At 40.0% G+C, this 18990-nt stretch overlaps 1 protein-coding gene across 2 annotated transcripts in view; it reads left to right on the top strand.

Moving 5' to 3' along the window:
• Positions 1-18990, top strand: part of epb41l2 (erythrocyte membrane protein band 4.1 like 2) — a 42330-nt gene that overhangs the window by 7080 nt on the left and 16260 nt on the right. For both annotated transcript variants that reach the window (XM_029495756.1, XM_029495757.1), the window contains exons 2-13: positions 6016-6248; positions 6391-6573; positions 7612-7863; positions 10821-10925; positions 11094-11136; positions 14209-14284; positions 15331-15427; positions 15512-15636; positions 15770-15857; positions 17159-17311; positions 17429-17526; positions 18012-18184. In XM_029495756.1, coding sequence (XP_029351616.1) covers positions 6030-6248; positions 6391-6573; positions 7612-7863; positions 10821-10925; positions 11094-11136; positions 14209-14284; positions 15331-15427; positions 15512-15636; positions 15770-15857; positions 17159-17311; positions 17429-17526; positions 18012-18184 — 1612 coding nt within the window. In that variant the 5' untranslated portion in view covers positions 6016-6029. The remainder of the gene's footprint in view (positions 1-6015; positions 6249-6390; positions 6574-7611; positions 7864-10820; positions 10926-11093; positions 11137-14208; positions 14285-15330; positions 15428-15511; positions 15637-15769; positions 15858-17158; positions 17312-17428; positions 17527-18011; positions 18185-18990) is intronic.

Here is an 18990-nt window from a genome sequence, read left to right on the forward strand (position 1 = left end):
TTCAGATGTATAGTCCTGAATAGTCAAAGTCAAGATGAGGAAAATAGATCTGAATGAATGGTGTTGTGTAATAATGGTAACAGTTTTGCAGCAGGCAATAGTACTTTGGAAACTAATAACACATTAAACAAAAGTAATGACACAGTGTTGGTCATTTAGGCGTCACTTAGATGCTGAGCCTTCATTTGCTAATCCCAAACTGAAGGCAGCAAAGAGACACCTTGGAGTGTTTGTATTGTGTCAGTCCAGTGAAAGGTGTAGATGGGGCAGCAGAGGCATAGACAGAGTAAGATGAAGGGATGAATGGATTGACAGGCAGGCAGACACACAAACATACACAGGGATTATCCTTTGTGTAATCCTCAGTTTGAGGGTCAGAGTGCAGCGTAAAGGGACATGCATGTTCAGAATTTTCACAATATCAGTGTGTGTGTGTGAGTCTGATTGAAAACATAAACACACAGTGTGTTAATCAGAGATTTTCTGAGCAGGTTTACATATGTTTTAGTATCCATTAATGCGCGTGTTCCTCTACAGAAACATATCTCAGTGTTTGATACGTCTGTGTGTATGGATGTCTCACTGCATGACAGATGGACAGTTTGTACAAGAGAACAGCACAGATTAGGACTCTCCTCTTAGTGTGAGTGTGGTTATTTCAAAACCAAACTGGGGTTAAATAACTGTCATCTGGTGGACTGTTGGCACAATAGTTTCTAAAGCTGTTAGCTTGTTGCATCAGTGTTCAACATTTTGTGTTCAGGGTTGGGCTTTAAATTCATTTGTCTCAGTTGTGTTGATTTCTAATGCTTTGTTTATTGCTGTCAAAATCAACAACAAACAGTAATATGAGCGCCTCAGAATGAAACGACATCTGAAGGATGTTACATTTTGGGGATAAATTGGTAAATAGCACATATTCCAGCTTTGCTGCTGTTGGTGCAAAATTGTAATTTTGTGTAGTGAGCAGTGAATGGATTTCTCATGTTTCAACCACTATTGCCACATGCATTATACTGTAAGTAAACTCAGTCATATGGATCTAATCAAGGCAGTGTTGGTGTATTGATTAGATTTTTAATCGCTCAAATCAAAATATTTAAAAAAACTTGGGCAACCATACAATGGATTGCCAAAAAATATTTTACAGACATTTACAGACACAACCAGTGTTACCAGGAGGTTGAAATTTGTGGTTGTGGTTGCAGAATCTCTCATAAACGGCTGGCTGGATTGCTTTGAATTGGTGGACCCACGTATCCTGCTCAAGATAAATTGCATTAGTCTTGGTGATGCCTTTGATGCATTTTGCAGAATAATCCAGTGAAAATTATAAGGGAGCAAATGTCAGATGTCTTTTACATCCTGTCTCATTTGGCTTGGATCTAAACTGTAAGTGGGCAATTGTGTAAAAGTGTTTGATGTCAGGTTGGCAAAATTACATGGAAGTTGCCTACACTTTAGATCTTGTGAGCTGGGTGTGGTACATCATAGGAAGGTAAAAAGACTGGTGTTCTCCCGTGTAATATCTGCTGTAGATCTGATGTGGTTTGAAATGGGTTTAGGCACGGTCATAATCTCTATTGTCACTTCTATGCTCGTCCACTAATCTGTATTTTTGCTGTGGTAATCTCTTGTCTCCATTGGGATTTATTGTTGTAGTCCATGAATGTCATTGCCATAGAAACCACTTCCTCCCCTTGCTTCCCCCAACTCTGCCTGCTACAGTCAGAAGGGTCGGTATTAAGATATTTTTTAAGACTGACTTGGCAAATAAGAATTATCTCTGCTCAATATTTGTGTTGAAAAAATTCACACAAAGGAGAAAACACTGTAGCCAGAAAGTTATCTATATGCTCTCTTTTCGACTTCTCTGGTCAATGCTGTGTCTGTCTCTCAAATATCTCTTGGCCACAGGCCAGGTTGTGAAGTTGTTGTTCTCATGGCAACAAAACCCAAAACTCAGAGAGACAGCAATGAAGTTGTAAGAAGAGGAGCACTTGTGCAGCTGCAGTATGATGTTTATGACAGTTCTAGGGGTAAAGCAGCAAACATAAAGTCAGATTTTGGTCTCATATGGGGAATCAAGTTACTGTATATAAGATGTATTGTAATGTGAATATTGGGGAGTAGTTTATTGAGATTAGCAGGAGGTTGTGCTAATTTTCATCAAGAGAAAAGGTGACAAACTGACAAAATCAAAATGTGCTGCCATTTTTTGTGTCAAGGTGCTAAGCTTCAGGGACCTTTGATAATTTGGGTGCATCATAATTTATTTGCTAAATCAGCTTCTACTTGGATGCATTTACCTTTTAGAGACAGGCCAAAGCTTGCAATTTAAAAAATATGTCTTAATGCTTTGTTGCTCTTCTTTTTCTCTGTACGCAAATTAAAGATGTCCATAAAACAGCTGCAGGGAAATTCACATATTTTCTTTCTTGAGACTGAGAGAGAGATTGTGGATTGATTTTTGATTTTCAAACTAGCTTTCATTAGATGAAGAACATGAACATGAAAAGGTAATTTCCTTTTCCTTGCCATGTGTCCATTAGGCGTGTTGCCCAGTGGGTGTGGTCCCTAGCTCTCGCCTACTTCTTCAACCATCTTTGCCCTCTCCATTGCTCTTGTCTCGCTCTTCTCTCTCGCACTCTTCTTCTCTCATCTCCCACAACCTCGCTCTGTTCTCTCTCCTTTTCTGCCCTTGTTTCCGTGAGTGGTTGTCCCAGGGGAAGCAGAGCTTGGAGGGAGATGTAATAGGATGGAAGAGAGAAAATGGCAATGACAGTTTGTAGGACAGGCGAAAGACGGAAACTCGGACAGAGAGCCATAGGCAGAAGTTGAGAAAGGCGGAAAAAGATTCAAGTTCTAAAAGAAAGTGAGAATAGAAAGAATACATAAGGTGAAAAGTAAAGGGAAGTGACGACAGGAAAGAAGGTTCATTGGAACAGAGAACAACAGAAACAGCATCAATCGGTAAGACCACCAGTTGTGTCCATGAGATTATCAGTTTATTTAACATTCATCCTGTCAGCCTGTCATTTTAAATAAAAAAGGTCTGGGGCACCATTTTGTTGAATGGCTCTTGCAGATTAGAGCAGTTAAGGTGAGTTCAGTAAAGCAGTAAATGTTAGGGGTTGTAAAAGGTAAATTTTTCATCTTTGGTGCTTATCTGTTGATGTGACAGTAATGTGCACCATCCATTCACTGAAAACAGACTTTTGTAAAAACAAATGACATGACTCAAAGAAACAATAGAATTAAAGCAACCATAAATATTGATATAGATGAGGAAATCAATTGAAAAATACTCAGTAAGTACTAGAGACGGAGAGGGAAGATGGTGGTTGAATAAATAAAACATCCCTCTGGTGTGCACACACACAAATGAATACTTCATCAGATTTAACTGGCAAGATCTGCTGTATGTCTGTCCGTTCATCATGAATCTGCATTTATTTCTCTCTTGCTCATTTGAAAAATTGGGTCGCTACTACTTCACTGTGAATTTATTCAATAGAACATTACACTCAAGTAGCACAGGACTTGCCTCTAGACAAAGCCTGATATACTTGATGGAGCAACAAAACTCTGAACATCTGATGATAGTTCGGCTCTTTCAGTACAGGAGGCGGGGGAATTTATGACTACGGTGTGCTCCAAGTATGTTTTATTCACGTTTGACCCTCCTACTATAAAACTGTTGTCCCTGTTCAGCTAAGTCATGTGCAGGATGACTTAACTGCAGTAACCTAACAGCTACTGACTGATGTAGCTGTGATGCAACACAGATGGTTTTCCTGCCATAAACAATTTAGTGTGTACAGCTAATGTTAGTGTATATAAAGTGAGGCTATAATAATGCCACTGCTATTGTTTATATGGACTGTGGGAAGAGGACGGTAAGAGGAGGGGGGAGATAATGTGAGCGGGCAATTGGAGGGGATTGAAAGGGGGCCTGTAAGAAAGGGATTGAGAGAAGAGAGAGATGAGTGCAGCGATTTAGTGAAAAAGCAAGAGAGGAACTCTGGGCTGGAGAGTAAATGCGAAAGATAGAAACAGATGGACAGAGAGAAAGAGGGAGATGTCAGAAAGTTGTGACAGAGGCAGAACAAGATCCCTGGTGTTGTAGAGAGAGGGGGGCCAGGATGAAACAGGCCAAAGTGGCCGTGACCAACATCTTGCAAAATGCTGCTCTTACATGCCAACTCACACACACTGCTAACTAGGTCTGCAGAGAAACACAATGTCTCAGACGAGTTGGAACTGCAGTTAGTACTAACACACCTTATCAGACGGTCTTTCTTTAGGGGTGAGTTAGTGGAAGATTACACTGGACATGGAATGAATCCGCAGGAGGGAAAGAATATGTGGATTTCAAATGTACAGCCCTGTGTAACAACCTGTGCCATCTTGTACGTTTGGTGCACATTTTGGTTAGTGCCACAGCAGTTCAGCATTTCTGTCAAATCACATACAACATGCTATTTGTAACAGGATATGAAGACCTAACCCTAACCCAAAGCCTCTAACTAGCTTCTCCCCCATGTTGAAACCAAACTTGGTGGATCCAAGCACAAACAATACATTAGTGTTTTTGGTCTTGTGCAATGTCACGGGAATTCCCTCTCAATAATAGTTCAGTCAGTAGTATTTTTCTTTTGTCCTCTCCTCCTACAAAACTGGATTTCCTCTCTAGCCATCTCTCTTCCAACCCCCTTCCTACCTCATTACTCCATCATGCGTAAGGAGACCTGTTCTATTTTTACCCCCGCCCCCTCCCTACACACCACTGCTGCACTGTGGATCTATGTGTCCTCTCTTATTGAAGGTGACAGGGCAGAAAAGAGAAAGTTGGATTACTGGTTAGATGGTCAGAAAGTAAAGTAAAGAGGACATAATGAATAATAGAATCAGAGGGAGCAGGTCAGAGAGACATAGTGTGGGTTGATGTAGAAAAACATAATTGAAAGATACAGAACTGTTTAAAAGACAAGTGAATGATTTAACGGTACATGAAGCATGTCTAACCCTCCATCAACATGCACACCGACCAGACCAAAACAGATTGTCTATGAAGGTAGACATCCTTAGTGGGTAACACTACACATGCTGACTGCACAATTCTCTCAAGACCAATGTCATGGTCGTCCAATGTTACCAACAAATTAGTGTCATGCTGAATTACTATACCCTGTACTTTGACTGGGTGTGTTTGGACAGTCCTGCCAAAGATATTTGGGTTGAAGTGTGTTTGTATATATGTGTGTTTGTGTGTGTTGACCACAGCTGCAGGGTAAAACCAATGACTCAGATATTAAGAATTGAATAGATTGCCTGCTCTCACTGTGTGTCGGCACGTGATTGCTTGTAACCAGCTGTTGACACAGATGAAGCTCCCTGTGTGACATTATGACGTCTTAAGCTTGTGTGTATTTGTGTGCTTAAAAAGTGAAACACCCAGGCCAAGCCAGAGCCTTGGTTTCAAACTGCCATGACCTCATCTTCTAACAGCTGCCGGATGAAGGCCAAAGATCAGAAAACCTGTTCAACCCAAACATATTCAAACTTGGTATTTATTGTTTGAATGACAAGACTGAGGCCCTAATATCTTTACATTGATTGCTATTTAGATTTATTTTGTCCCTCCCGAAGCTGCAAACAAAACATTGATTGGCTTCAAAAGCTAGAAATAATGGGACACCATGGCTCATTTGTACTGGATTTGTGTGCTATGCCATGAAAAATTAATTTGGTTCTAAAAATCCACAAGGCAGTCTGACTTTCTTCCAGCTCTCTGTTACATACTAGCAGCCATAAGAAATATTCATGCTCATTGCTCATGCTGTGAAAATAGTATAATTTGTCAGTGTTTTGGCATATCCCGAACAACGATGATCCGGAGAAATTTACTCTAAGTAAAATGTTGCATGTGCAGTAGAAATTGTTATTTGCATTCATTGAGTGTGAGATTTCAAATGTAATCTGTTGTCATCACTCTCCTTTCTCTCTCTGCAGGTCGTTCTGTCACTATGACAACAGAAGGGGGCTCTGAGACAGAGGTGAAGGAGAAAGCAGAAGAGTCAGCTGCTCAGCCAGACCAATCAGAGAAGGCAGCAGAAGAAACCCAGGAAGTAGTGAACGCAGAGAGGGCGGAGAAGGAGAAAGAAGAGGGGAAAGAGGGGAAAGAAGTGAAAGGCATATCTCGATACCTGCCAACATGGCTTAAGAAACAAAAGTCTCAAAGCCAGGTAAATTAGCTAAATACACACACACACATATATATATATATGCCTCTTTAAATTATCTGTAGAAAATGTTTATGTTCCTATCATAACCACACATTAATAAATATATAGGTTAGGCTCTAATTAATTTTTTTGACCCTTGAAGACCTCTCCAACTAAGGACGTCCCACCCACAGAGGAAGCTGTTAGCCTGACAGCACAGCAAGAGGAGGTGCCTGCCCCAGAGGTGAATGGTCATGCAGAGGAAGTGGATGAGAAAGAGGCAGTAAAGTCAGAGCAAGTGAACGAAGAAACAGTATCTCATTCCAGCGCAAGTGCAGACACTGAGGTACTGGTCACATTTTTTCGGGTTATCCTGCCAACAAAGTTTAGTTGCATTCAAACAAGTTGCAGTCTTTTTTGGGGTTTGTGCACTGAACAATTTTCTTCGCTGGGTGTGGGATCTTGTGATCACTGTGAGGTGTTCAGATAACCTGCTGAGGTAGGAAATTACTACTGACTGCCAAGATAAAGTCTGGAAAACATGTTGTCATTATTGATCTTCTCTCTTAAACATCTGGTATCAAAGTGCAGCACTTACTTTAATCAACTTGGTGGAAAGGGAATCATCACTAACAGGGAAGAGATGCAGCATTAGTTTGGATTGCCTGTTTTGAGCAAGGAACTGTGCAGTGCATAAATGTACAAGGAATAACTGGACCACAATGATTCTACTGTGGAGACTCTGTTGAATGTTGTGCAAGTTAGTTATTAGTCACAGAGATGAAACCATCACCAGACCCCAACCCCCTTAGCAATCAGTAGGTCATAGTATTTGCCTAACCAAATCTCCCATTTCAGTGCAACACATGTTGTTGTGGAAACAGACTTTATTAGTTTCCTCTATTTTTGATTAAAATAAGAAACAAAGGGGATTGTTTGTTGTAGGTTGATTGGGTGCCATTCTCCTTGTTCTGAAACAGCGTAGAGGGATACTGACATTTCACAGCAATACATGCAGACAGTTTAAAACTGCTGCTCAGCCAAGAGAGGAAAGGAGACAGAAACACACGAACACACAAACCCATTCTCCCTCATACACATGCACACACATAGACTGTTCCATCCAGTGATCACATTAAGCCACCCAGGCCCACCCAGTGACATCAACATTTGACTAATCAGGCCAAAAGAAACGCCTGCAGTTTCTAAGAGACAAGAAGGGGAATTACATAAAAAGAGTGATAGAAACAAAACTTTTTCCTGATTCTTACTTTGCACAGACCGATTGTAGATGACCATCTTAATTCGACTGAACAAATGAAGGAAGTTTTTATATAAGTGTAGGTTATAGATCCTGTGATTTTCTGAGGTCTGTCTTTCTCAGCCTGCCAAGGAAGAGAAGGTGGAGGAGAGTGCTGATAAAAGTACCGAAGAAACCAAGCAGACTACAGAGGGAGAAGGAGCAGAGGAGGGGGAAAAGAAGGCGACCGAAGGAGAGGTGCAAACTGAAGGGGAGGGAGAAGGCCAGACCTTAATTTTCCAGTCTCCTCTTCGTCTAATGAGGAAGACCAAAATGAAGCTAGTTGTGTGTCATGTGATTCTACTGGATGGGACCGACTTTACCTGTGAGGTGGAGGTAAGATATTGGAAACAGACAGGAATGCCATAGGAGAATGTATTGCATTGTGTATGTAATGTATTGAGAAGTTGTTTTATTTCTGTTTGCATATACCTCTTGGTGATTTTGTAGTGCTTTCATGCTGCTGCAAGTTGTGAAAGCAGACTTCTCCACTTCTTCCAAAACGTTTTAGACAAGGAAAGCAAGCATTGGGAGTTCACCTCTGTCCTCATTGCATGAGATCAAGCCAATAGTTGATGTATATAAATTGGAGAATGCAATGGACCATCAAGAATATTTCAAGGTTTTCTTTTTAAATGTGCCATGGGACAAGATATAACAGTCCCTGCTGCCATCAGCATTTCTCTGTTCGAACGTGACTGCCTTAGTGCGTGAGATACTGATTAGCCCTGTCACACAACATAAATATCTCTGGTAAAATCAACAAGTCCTCTGATAAGAAGAAAGTTTAAACTAGCTATGAACTGAAAGGAACATCAAAATTGACCATCTTATGTTTCAACATTAGTCAAGTTGGCCATATTTCAAGAGTCAGTGTGTCAATGATGCAATCACAAATAGGATCCAAGTTGAAATCTTTGTATGCATTTGTCTGACTGTGTGCGTTTGTGTACACATGAATGTATTTAACTTTCTGACTCAAAGTGCAGTAATGGCTGAAGCACTCACTCACAGTGTTTGGGTGTGGCTTAGAGGATAAATACAAAGCAAAGCAGAGCACGCTGCAGGAGCTTGTCTGGTGACCAGAACACACATACACACATAACCCTGGCAGATTATGGGGGTCCCACCAGATTAGTGTTCCGCATCTGCTACTCCAGCAAACACGTGCCCCAGACTCTACTCCAAACTCATGTAGATATGCAAAATCTCTCATATCTTTCCCAAATGCTAGTATAACATGTTGTGTAAGCTAAAAAAAAAGTGTGGATTCCATATTGTAGATTAGAAATTCTAGATAAAGAGATTCATTTGATTTAATTTATGGCTTATTATCCAGTGATTCAAATTTGTGTTTTTCTCACTAATACTAATGTTTCTTTCTTCCATAGCATTTTAATGACTGGTTAAAAACCTGTGTGTCCTAAATAGTATGCTCAATATTTAGCACCCCTTCTTACATTCCCACATTTACTCATTCCGTGGTCACCATGCAGGTCCACTGCAAATGTAAATGTTAAATCCCTCAACAGAGCAGGGAGGTTTTCCCACGTCTAGAGTTGTTCTAGGATTTTTGACATCTTTGCCACAGTGAACCCAATTCCCAATCTACTGCATGCTAATGCCCCTCCCCGTGCCTGTAAGCATCTATAGCTGTTTGAACAGTAGCTGCTTTGTCTCACAACAGATAACGCTGATACTGCAGCTAACTGCTATTGTCCTAAAGAGCGCGCACACACAGACATACACACATATCCATCCCTCCCTCCCTCCACACACTGGCATAGTTAGGTTGCAAGAGGGAGAGATGCACAATGCATTCCAGAGATTAAATTTTTCCATTTTGCCCAGCGAGACTCCAACACACACACACACTGTTTCTTCTCTCTCATCTGTATATCTATCCATCCATCCATCCCTATTTATTAACTCATTCCAGTGTAATAACTTAATACACATTTTATTAGTTGTTGTGCCTTGACCCTCTGTCGGACTTTACTGAAGTTCACAGGAGACCCTTGGTGTCACATGCTCTTAATGCTGTTTCTAAGAATTTCATTAGTATTGGTTACAGCAGGATTTAAATGTCACACAGTTTAAGTACCATTTCATTAGGTTACAGTCAGACATGAGCTAAGTAGTATTTGCAGATATTAGGAGATATTAGGTACACTGTCACACTTGTTTAAAAACAAAATACAGAAAAGTACTTCATATTTGTCTTATGTGATCATTACATGGCTTATGCCTCTTCTAGTGATATTTATGGCTCCTTTCCTCTGAATCCTGCAGATGAAACATTTTGCTACATAGTGATGCAACAATTTAAACCTCATTCAAATAAGTACTTATATTGCTCAGGATAGGGCTATAGAGTTTGAAAATATTTTTATGTTTTCTTGTTATATTCTCTGTACATATTTTGAAAAATCTGTCACATCTAAAAATGTATTCTTATTAAATTAAATGTATTATTTATCCTCCAATTTCATACTCCAGGACCCTTTAAACAACTATGCAAGTGTAGTCCTTTTAAAGCCTGAAAGGTCACATTGTCGCATTATTTGGGCGTTGAGAATGCAGCTACACTGTGAGTGTGTGTATGTGGTGCATGCTTCCGCAGATGCTTTCAGCTGTCCCAGGATGAGAGGAAAAATGCGCTCTTTCATCCTTTCTGTTTCCACATCCACCACGCTCCCTGCCCTGTCTGCGAGCCTGTCTGCGTAATTCTGCTCTCTCTCTCTGTCTGTATGCCAGTGTCAGACTGAGACTGTGCTGGCTAACTGAAAAGAAATGAGCATTATTTATATTTCATTCTTGTTCTCGTCTTTTTTTCCACCCTCTCTCTGTCTGACCTTCTGTCTGTTCAAAGGTTACCATTATGTGTTTGTGTGTGTGCACACTCAAGCATGCACTCATAGATATGTGCTAAATGTCATTGTCATAGCTGAGTGTGGAGGATTTTACTGCTAAGGCTGCCATCAGCCTTATGAAGGAATGCATTGCCCAAAGACAGATGGAAAGAGCAAAAGAGCAAGAGAATAATGAAACAGATGTGGATGAAAAAGAAGTAACAGAGATTCATTGAGAGCTATGGATGTTAAATTTTAGTGTCTCACTAGATGATGCAAAATGAGTTTTACAACTTTTCAGTCTTACTCCTTGAGCTTTAAAATGACAGTAGAAAAAAACTGAACAAGTGGAAGCATTAAGTAAGAGCTTTTAAGATTCTTTCCTTTCCAATGCAATGCAATGTACAAGTGTTAACTCTGAATTTCTCTCCGACTCTACAGAAAAGAGCTAAGGCCCAGTACTTGTTCTTTAAGGTGTGTGAGCACCTTAATCTGTTGGAAAAAGACTATTTTGGACTGACGTACAAGGACAGTCATGACCACAAGGTATATATCCATACACACTTTAAGAAAGAATTTACTGAATATAAGACAAGGCAGTAATACACACATGTAGATTTGGCAGACTAAAGTCTGCATAATGTCTCACATTGTGTTGTGACAGTGATTAACAATTTCCTTGCTCTGTGTCTATCTTTTATTTGCTCACTCCAGTGTTGGTTGGATCCCGCTAAGGAAATCAAGAGACAGATCCGCAGTAAGTTTTATTTTTATTTTATGTTTTAACAATTTTTTTTATTTTTCTTTCTTTGAGTCCAAAATATACATATATAATATACATATCTGTCTAGCCACGTTCATCCATCAATCCTCAGTATTACAAAGTGTTTCACATTACAAATGGTCTTAGATAAAAATCAATTGAATCAGCAACTGAAATCATAAAAAGATGTAGGTGGCCTAATAATTGCACAGATCAGATCTGGATCACAAGTACTGTAATACTAACCCCAAAGAGATCTAAAACCAAACAACAGCTAAGCAGCATAGAGGATGTTACTTGACTGTCTCCTTTTCTTCCTGATTTATTATTTCTTTATTCACCTTTGTTAATTTATAAATGCAGATTAATGGGTCTCATCTGAAGCTTTCTCATTGTCATCTGAAGCTTGGCCATTTTGCCCAAACATGCTCTTGTTCATGTGCTATGTGCAATTATTTTTCATATTGACTTCTAAGAATATGCCCATGATGCATAGGATATTTTTATCACTTAGTCCTTTTTTGTTTGTTTGTTTGTTTTTTCCTTTATTTAAGTCAGAGCTGTAAAACACAGATTTAAATTCCAAGTCACATTTTTAGGAGTAGGACTAAATATAATTTTTGCTGATAAAGGTTTATTTTATAATTGTTACGTGTGAGGTTGTTCTGTCTGGGTGTGTGATGACTACATTTGGTTTCATATGTATGTGTGAGTGTCTCAGTTTGTGTGTTGAGTGTGCATATCTGCGTTTTTGTGGCTGTGTCACTATATGTGCCTGTGGTTCATAGATGAATGCTGCGCATCTGGTACACATTTTTATGTCTGTTAAAGTCTCAACGACAGACATTCTATTATCATGTCTGGCTGTATTCATGTGAGTGAAATGCCTCTCGTACCATTAAAGTTCACTCTGAGGCTCTACACACTGGGCTGAGACCTAAACATTTTGTATTTATGGGTCAGTGAATTCTTTTGGAAAGATCCAGCTGCTTCCTGTGTTGCAGTTTTGAGGTGGCCATCTTGAGGATTTGAAGAGTTTTTATAAAGTGAACATAATACTACCACTGTGGCTTCAGATTAAAAATATTCAACTTTTGAGAGGAGTCGTTGGCTTGTATTACAAAGTAGTGAAAGGTAATGCAGTATGTTTTTCTGTGAGCTTGGCATCTACTGTTGACATTCATCCAAAATGCAGTTGAAGGTTCTGTCTATAGTTAAATCCTATAGCTGAATTCCTTTGCTGTGGGTGTGTCTACTTTTTTGTTTATGGCAATGTGGCATAGAACTGAAAGACGAACTGCTATAAAAAAATATCCAATGTAGTAAACATTCTTGAAGTTGTTGGCAGGGAAGAAAGAAATGCAGGGCAATGGGACAGCATTTAAGAAATAAGTGAGTAAAATAAAAGGTAAAAACTGAAAGAAAAGAAAATGTTCTCCAAGTAAGTGAAGTGCCATAACTTGTAGGGTCCAGTGAAAATGAAAACTGGACTAAAAGCAAAGCTGTTGGAAATCACATGATATCCACTGTAAGAAAAACCAGACATGGAAGTTCAGCAATGAAGCTGTCAGTCCTCAGGTCTAGCCTAAGTACCACTGATCTGAGAACTTGCAGTGGTACTTCTGAGTGAACAAGTGAGTGCCTTCTTAGTTCTCGCTTTTGCAGAAAAAGATTTTATCCTACTTTCAAAGTCATGCTTAATGTCACTGGAAGCCAAGCAGAAAAACTGAAGAGTCTGGACTTAGTCCAGTCAGTAGACAGCTTCAGTGCATGTGACTGCTGTAAATGTTAAATAGTAGGATTCACGTTCTTCCATGTTCAACGTTGATCTTCTTTATTTATTGGTGCAAGATGAAATGCAGGCATTTTGTAGGACCATAACAGAAAGCATGCATGTCTAAAAGCTTTTAAATAAAAGGTGACACCAAAAAGGGCGGTGGAGTAAGAGGGAAAGACAAAATTTCTCACTAGAAGGAAGTGGAGGAATTGGTGCTAGATTCGGCTTAGTGGTCTTGGGGAGGTGATCAGACCGTGTAACACTCTGTTTATACACCACACACACACTTATGTATGCATATATGTTTGTGCATGTACAGGCACATGTGTCATGGATTATGAATGAATTATGGATACCACGTGGTTGTGCAGAAACAAGGAAAAGCCACAAGAGACTCCCAGAGCACTTAGTGCTGCCAGCAGGACGTGCAATCTCAATCTCATTTCCAGGCATTTCTTTCACATGCTTCTCACATATTGATTTCACTCACCAGCAGACACACATAGACACTTTCAACACTTTACATTGCTGTATTATATGTGTACAACAAGTGACAAAATTGTTATCAGTCCCAAAAAATCTCCTCTGGGATACAACTATGAGGTGTGTGTCTGTGTGTCTTTCTGCATGGTAGGATTTATCGCTGTCTGCGCACTTGGGCCTGTGTTTCTAAGTAGATGTGTCTATGACCTTGCAATGTCATCTTCTCCCCAGTTGGATATCCCAGATGATGTGTTCACTGTCTTTAATCAGTCATACGTGCATGTTGGGTGGAGCCATGAAACAGACAAGATGGAAATATCAAGGGTGGCAGGCAACGCAATATGACATGCTACAGGAACGAGAATAGGAAATTGAAGCCGGATAAAGATTAAAATGAAATTAGGGCTCTCATAAAGGAAATCATGAGATGCTCTGATGGAAATATTAGTGGTGAATGTATTAGTTTCTAACGATGATGATGATAAAGACTATGGTTTCTTATTTGATCAAACTAGAATGAGATTACACAATGCCAGATCTGCTGTGTTTTTGTGCATATGAATGCATGCATGATGTACCAGGCTTTGGACTTTCTAAAAGCTGCTCTGCATTAGTTGTCCCCCTCATACCCACCGCAGTTGGTGGAGCACAACCACACACAGGAATACAGACCATCCTGATCACAATGCTGATATAAAATCTCATATTCCCTTTATGTAATACATTTTTCTACTTGCCATCTGTACATTTTTGTGCTGCACTCATAATCCGTTCTAACAAGAGCATATTATTCATCTTTTGTTCAGGTAACAACTGGCAGTTTGCATTCAATGTGAAGTTCTACCCCCCTGACCCCTCACTGCTGACCGAAGACATTACCAGGTACACAGACACACACAAACACACCCATGTAAAAGATGAACATATGTTTACTTAAGTCGCCATAAGATAATTTTCACTGGGATCACTAAAGCAAGCTATAAAAACAACAGTATAATTTTATTCCAATGCAAGGAAACAAATGCTTCTTCAAACAGACATAGTGACATTAGGGTTCACTTGGAAATGTGCTTGTGTCTTAATATTAACTCTTCTTTTAGCTCCATGATGGCCACCGTCAGCCTATGAAAAAGATATCTCTCTTTTTAGGATCTCTGTACTTGTTCCTCCTCTGCTCTGCAAAAATATCTATTGATGCAAATGGTTTGATTGTAGCTGTACCTGATAATTTTAAAAATAAGGAAAGACATTGGTATTGTGTACATCTTTAATTCATTTGTGTTTATACATATGCACACACACAGGCATGCTCCAAGCGCACTGCATTTAAGGTGAAGTGTGTGTCTAATGGAGCGAACAACTGCTCTGATGGTTGCAGTGAGAGGCTGACTGAGGACACACAAACAGCCACTGACATGCACTCATTTACACAAGTACCAACAAATAAACTACTAATTGTAAACTATACTTGTAACTGTTTTATGGTACATCACATTCAGACAGAGAATATTGTCTTGGTGAAAAGAGAAGAAGCAAGTGTCAGTCCTCTGACTTTGTGTGACTTTGAATGACATTTTCAGCAGCCAAGATCAGAAGCTCAATACACATAATGAGATCTTGAAGAAAAGTTTACTGAAGAGGACTACTGACTCAGTTGTAAATCCACACAACCACCAGACAGTTCATTAACTGCAAAGACAAACACAGAAGCAACAGGCATTTAATCATTTAATCCACAGCAGCTGGCCATGTGCTGAGGTCTCACAGGAGAATAGGCTTTTTGGCTATAGCACATGGTTAATTTCATAATTTTGAATGAAAGGACTGCTTTTAGTTCAGAAAATGCTTACACTTTTCTTTCTTGTCACTGTGAAGTGATTTCAGTTCACTGAAAAGCCAGTCCTCCTTTCTATTTCCCTGTCTTGAAGGTACCTGTTGTGCCTGCAGCTCCGTGAAGATGTGGTCTCTGGTCGTCTGCCTTGTTCATTTGTCACTCATGCTCTTCTGGGGTCATATACATTGCAGGTATTGTGCTAAGCGTACAACGGATTTGTCTTTGTCTGCTTATGTGTCTCAGTTGGGGTGAATTGACTATTTATCGGTTTACAGGCAGAGTTTGGTGACTTTGAACCTGACCAGCCTCGGCCCCTGGACTACATTAGCCAGCTCAACTTTGCGCCCAATCAGAACAAAGAGATGGAGGAGAAGATTCTTGAACTCCACAAGTCTCACAGGTCAGAGTCAAAGACAATAATCATACAACAGCAATAATGTTTTTGTGATTAAAAGCTGTAGATTTGTTTCGTATATCGTATCTTCTGCAATGTAAGGATTATCACTGAATCTTTGTTGTGTGTGTATGTGTAGGGGAATGACACCAGCACAGGCTGATGCCCAGTTTCTAGAAAATGCCAAGAAACTCTCCATGTATGGAGTGGACCTGCACCATGCTAAGGTACAAATGAAATCATCTCCTCTTTTGAAATCTGAAAAGTAATTCTTTGATGTAATTATTATGCGTGTGTGTGTGTGTGCCAGCTGTACAAACACTCAGGGAGGCCATTGCCATGGGAACAGCCAGTCTCTTACTGGGATAGCAGGTCATCGGCAGAGTGCACACATGTTTTCATGTTTGGGGATGTTTGTGTGTCTTTGTGCAAGATGGACAAAAAAGAAGGGGGAAATATGCATGGGAGAGTGAGAGAAAGAGGGATTCCTTAAATAGAAGTGAGGATGTGACATTGAGGACGTCGAGATGAGACGTTGCCGTGAGAGAGGAACAGATCTAGATAAAGAAGCGAGTTCCCTTTAAGGCCATGTTCCACTTGTTTGCAACCAGGAGAAATGTCAGAGCAGCAGGGAGAGTGTTTCAAACGTGAAAATCTGTTTTTATGGCATACCAGGGTTGTGGGAATTATTGCAACAGATCTATTTCTGTCCTGTACCATTAGGCTTAGGGTTTGTTGTGCAAGTTTCATAACCACAAAATCCACAAAAAAAAAATGTCAAATACAATTTGTTACACTTTAAAAGCAAGATTATCAAATTAACTTCTTAACTTTGATCTTTTCTGTCAGAGAAGTGAGTGATAGTGACCAGAATGATCTTAACTTGATCACCACATAAAGAGAGGTTGTTTATCCACGAAAACAACAGAAAGCAAATGGAAAATCATTTTCCTCCTACATTCACTCCACTTTCAATATGTCCAAGCCAAACAGCTGAAATGGATCTGTTGTGGCAATACAAGGACATAGATCGATGACTAGCTAATAGCATGGTAAAGCCATGTGATCCGCGTGTGCCCCAGTAAAACTGCCCATTATCAACATATTGCCTCCTCCATTAGTCTAACAGATTTTTCCTGTGTTAATTTAGTAGTGTAATCAATACCTCCTCACCATTGTCAGATGGCCTTGGACTTAAAAGGTTTGCTACTGAGTTAGAATGCCAGCTAGCTCTGTTATTGTACTGTGCAACAGTGCATGCAACATTGCGTGTGTGCGTGCGTGTGCGTGCGTGTGTGTGTGCGTGTGTGTGCGTGTGTGTGCGTGTGTGTGCGTGCGTGTGGGTGGGTGGGTGGGTGGGTGGGTGTGTTCATTTTTGTTGACCACAAGCAGACTACTTTAGAAATCAATTAGCATACAGTATGATCTGATTGAGCCTTACAGGCGGCTAAATATACAGCTGGTTCACATAGATCAATCAGTCATTGAAAATAAAATTCATTTCACGTACATTTGTGTTTATGTATAGGATTCTGAAGGTGTGGACATCATGCTAGGTGTGTGTGCCAATGGACTCTTGGTTTACAAAGACAGACTTCGAATAAATCGCTTTGCTTGGCCCAAAATACTCAAGATTTCATACAAGAGGAACAACTTCTACATTAAGATCAGACCAGGAGAGGTATGTTTCCAGGCACATGCACATGTGGAAAAAGAGACTGTGAACACTCACATTTCCTCAGTTTCTTTCATGGTAGATAAAATGTCCTAATTTTTATTTCTCATTTATTTCTGATAGACGGAGCAGTTTGAAAGCACTGTGGGATTCAAACTCCAGAATCATCGATCTGCCAAAAGGCTGTGGAAGGTCTGCGTGGAGAATCACAGTTTCTTCAGGTAGAAATGTGCACACTCAGACACACACTATTGAGAACACTTGAACTATATAGGCAAGGCTTTCCATTCTCTGTTTAGTTTTGCTGATTAGATAATGGTGAATGAAGAAACATGTTTTAGTTTGATCAGGAAAACCGTAGGTCTCTTCCCACAAAAAGAAAGAAAGGAGTGTATTTCATGGTTGTTTAAATTGTTTTATGTCTGTATGAAACATATACACTAATTCACCTGCACACACCTGAAAGAAGTGCCCAGAACGTGGTCATTACGGTTTGTGTGCTCTGTCTGTACTTGTATTTGTAAGATGGAGAGAGGAATAAGCTTTAATATCCTGCCCAAGGGGGGTTGTCTAAAACATTCCTCCTCCAGCATGGACACATAAATGCAACTTCTTTCATTGCAAAGTAAATAACTCTGAATAAGATATAGAATTCAGTCTCCCATCTTTGTTTTCCTTCCTCCCACCTTTCATCTTTGTCCTCCAGGTTAAATTCACCAGAACCTCCTACCAAGGCTCGCTTCTTAACTCTGGGCTCCAAGTTCCGCTACAGTGGACGGACCCAGGCCCAGACCCGCCTGGCCAGCTCCCTAATAGACCGACCTGCACCCAGCTTCCAACGCACCTCTTCAAAACGCATTAGCCGCAGTTTGGATGGAGGTAATGCAGTCACACAGAGGACTCACAAAATGACATTGATACATGACATTCTAGATTCAGTCTGAACAATATTAAATGAATGAAGAGATGGGCAGAAAGAGCAGTGGAAGAAATAATGGGCAGGGTGTGTGTGGACGTGGACATGAAATGTTCACTGTCTGACCAGATACAGGAAATAACTGCAGCATATGTTTCCTGTCACAGAGAGAGAGACAGAAGGAGAAAGGAAAAAATTAAAAGAGAGAATGATATTTGTATGTTAAGAAAAAGACCCTTATAATGAAAGAAATGTCACTCACATCAATGAAATGTCCTGTCATGAAGTAAACTGGAAAATTAAAGCACTGATCATTAACTCTGCTGATTTGACATAGAGGAACACACAACTAACAAAAGACCCCATGCCTTAATTAAACTCATATGTATAAATTCCTACAAAATCCTGTAACTTCATCTACTTCACAATCCTCAAATCAAGCATTTTCACATCAAATACATATTTCATTATCTTTGGTAAACAGTGCACATCGTTATTGTGGTTTTCCACATTTAGGGTAACTGATCCCTCTCCATGCAGCTGTGCACTGCTGCTTCATCTGAGTCAGGGTGACGCTACTGTCTTTACTGCCTTATATCGTCCCCTGCTGGACACATGAGTCCACTACAGCTAAAGACTAAAGAAAAACTCAGTGAAATATTTGCATGTACAGTAATTTTTAAAGTATATGCTCTGGCGGAGATCATGCTTTTCACTGAATGAGTCACCTCTGTTACTGTTTGTACATTTATCGACATGTTCAGTATTT

The sequence above is a fragment of the Echeneis naucrates genome, chromosome 24 (assembly GCF_900963305.1).
Source record: "Echeneis naucrates chromosome 24, fEcheNa1.1, whole genome shotgun sequence".
Taxonomy (NCBI): domain Eukaryota; kingdom Metazoa; phylum Chordata; class Actinopteri; order Carangiformes; family Echeneidae; genus Echeneis; species Echeneis naucrates.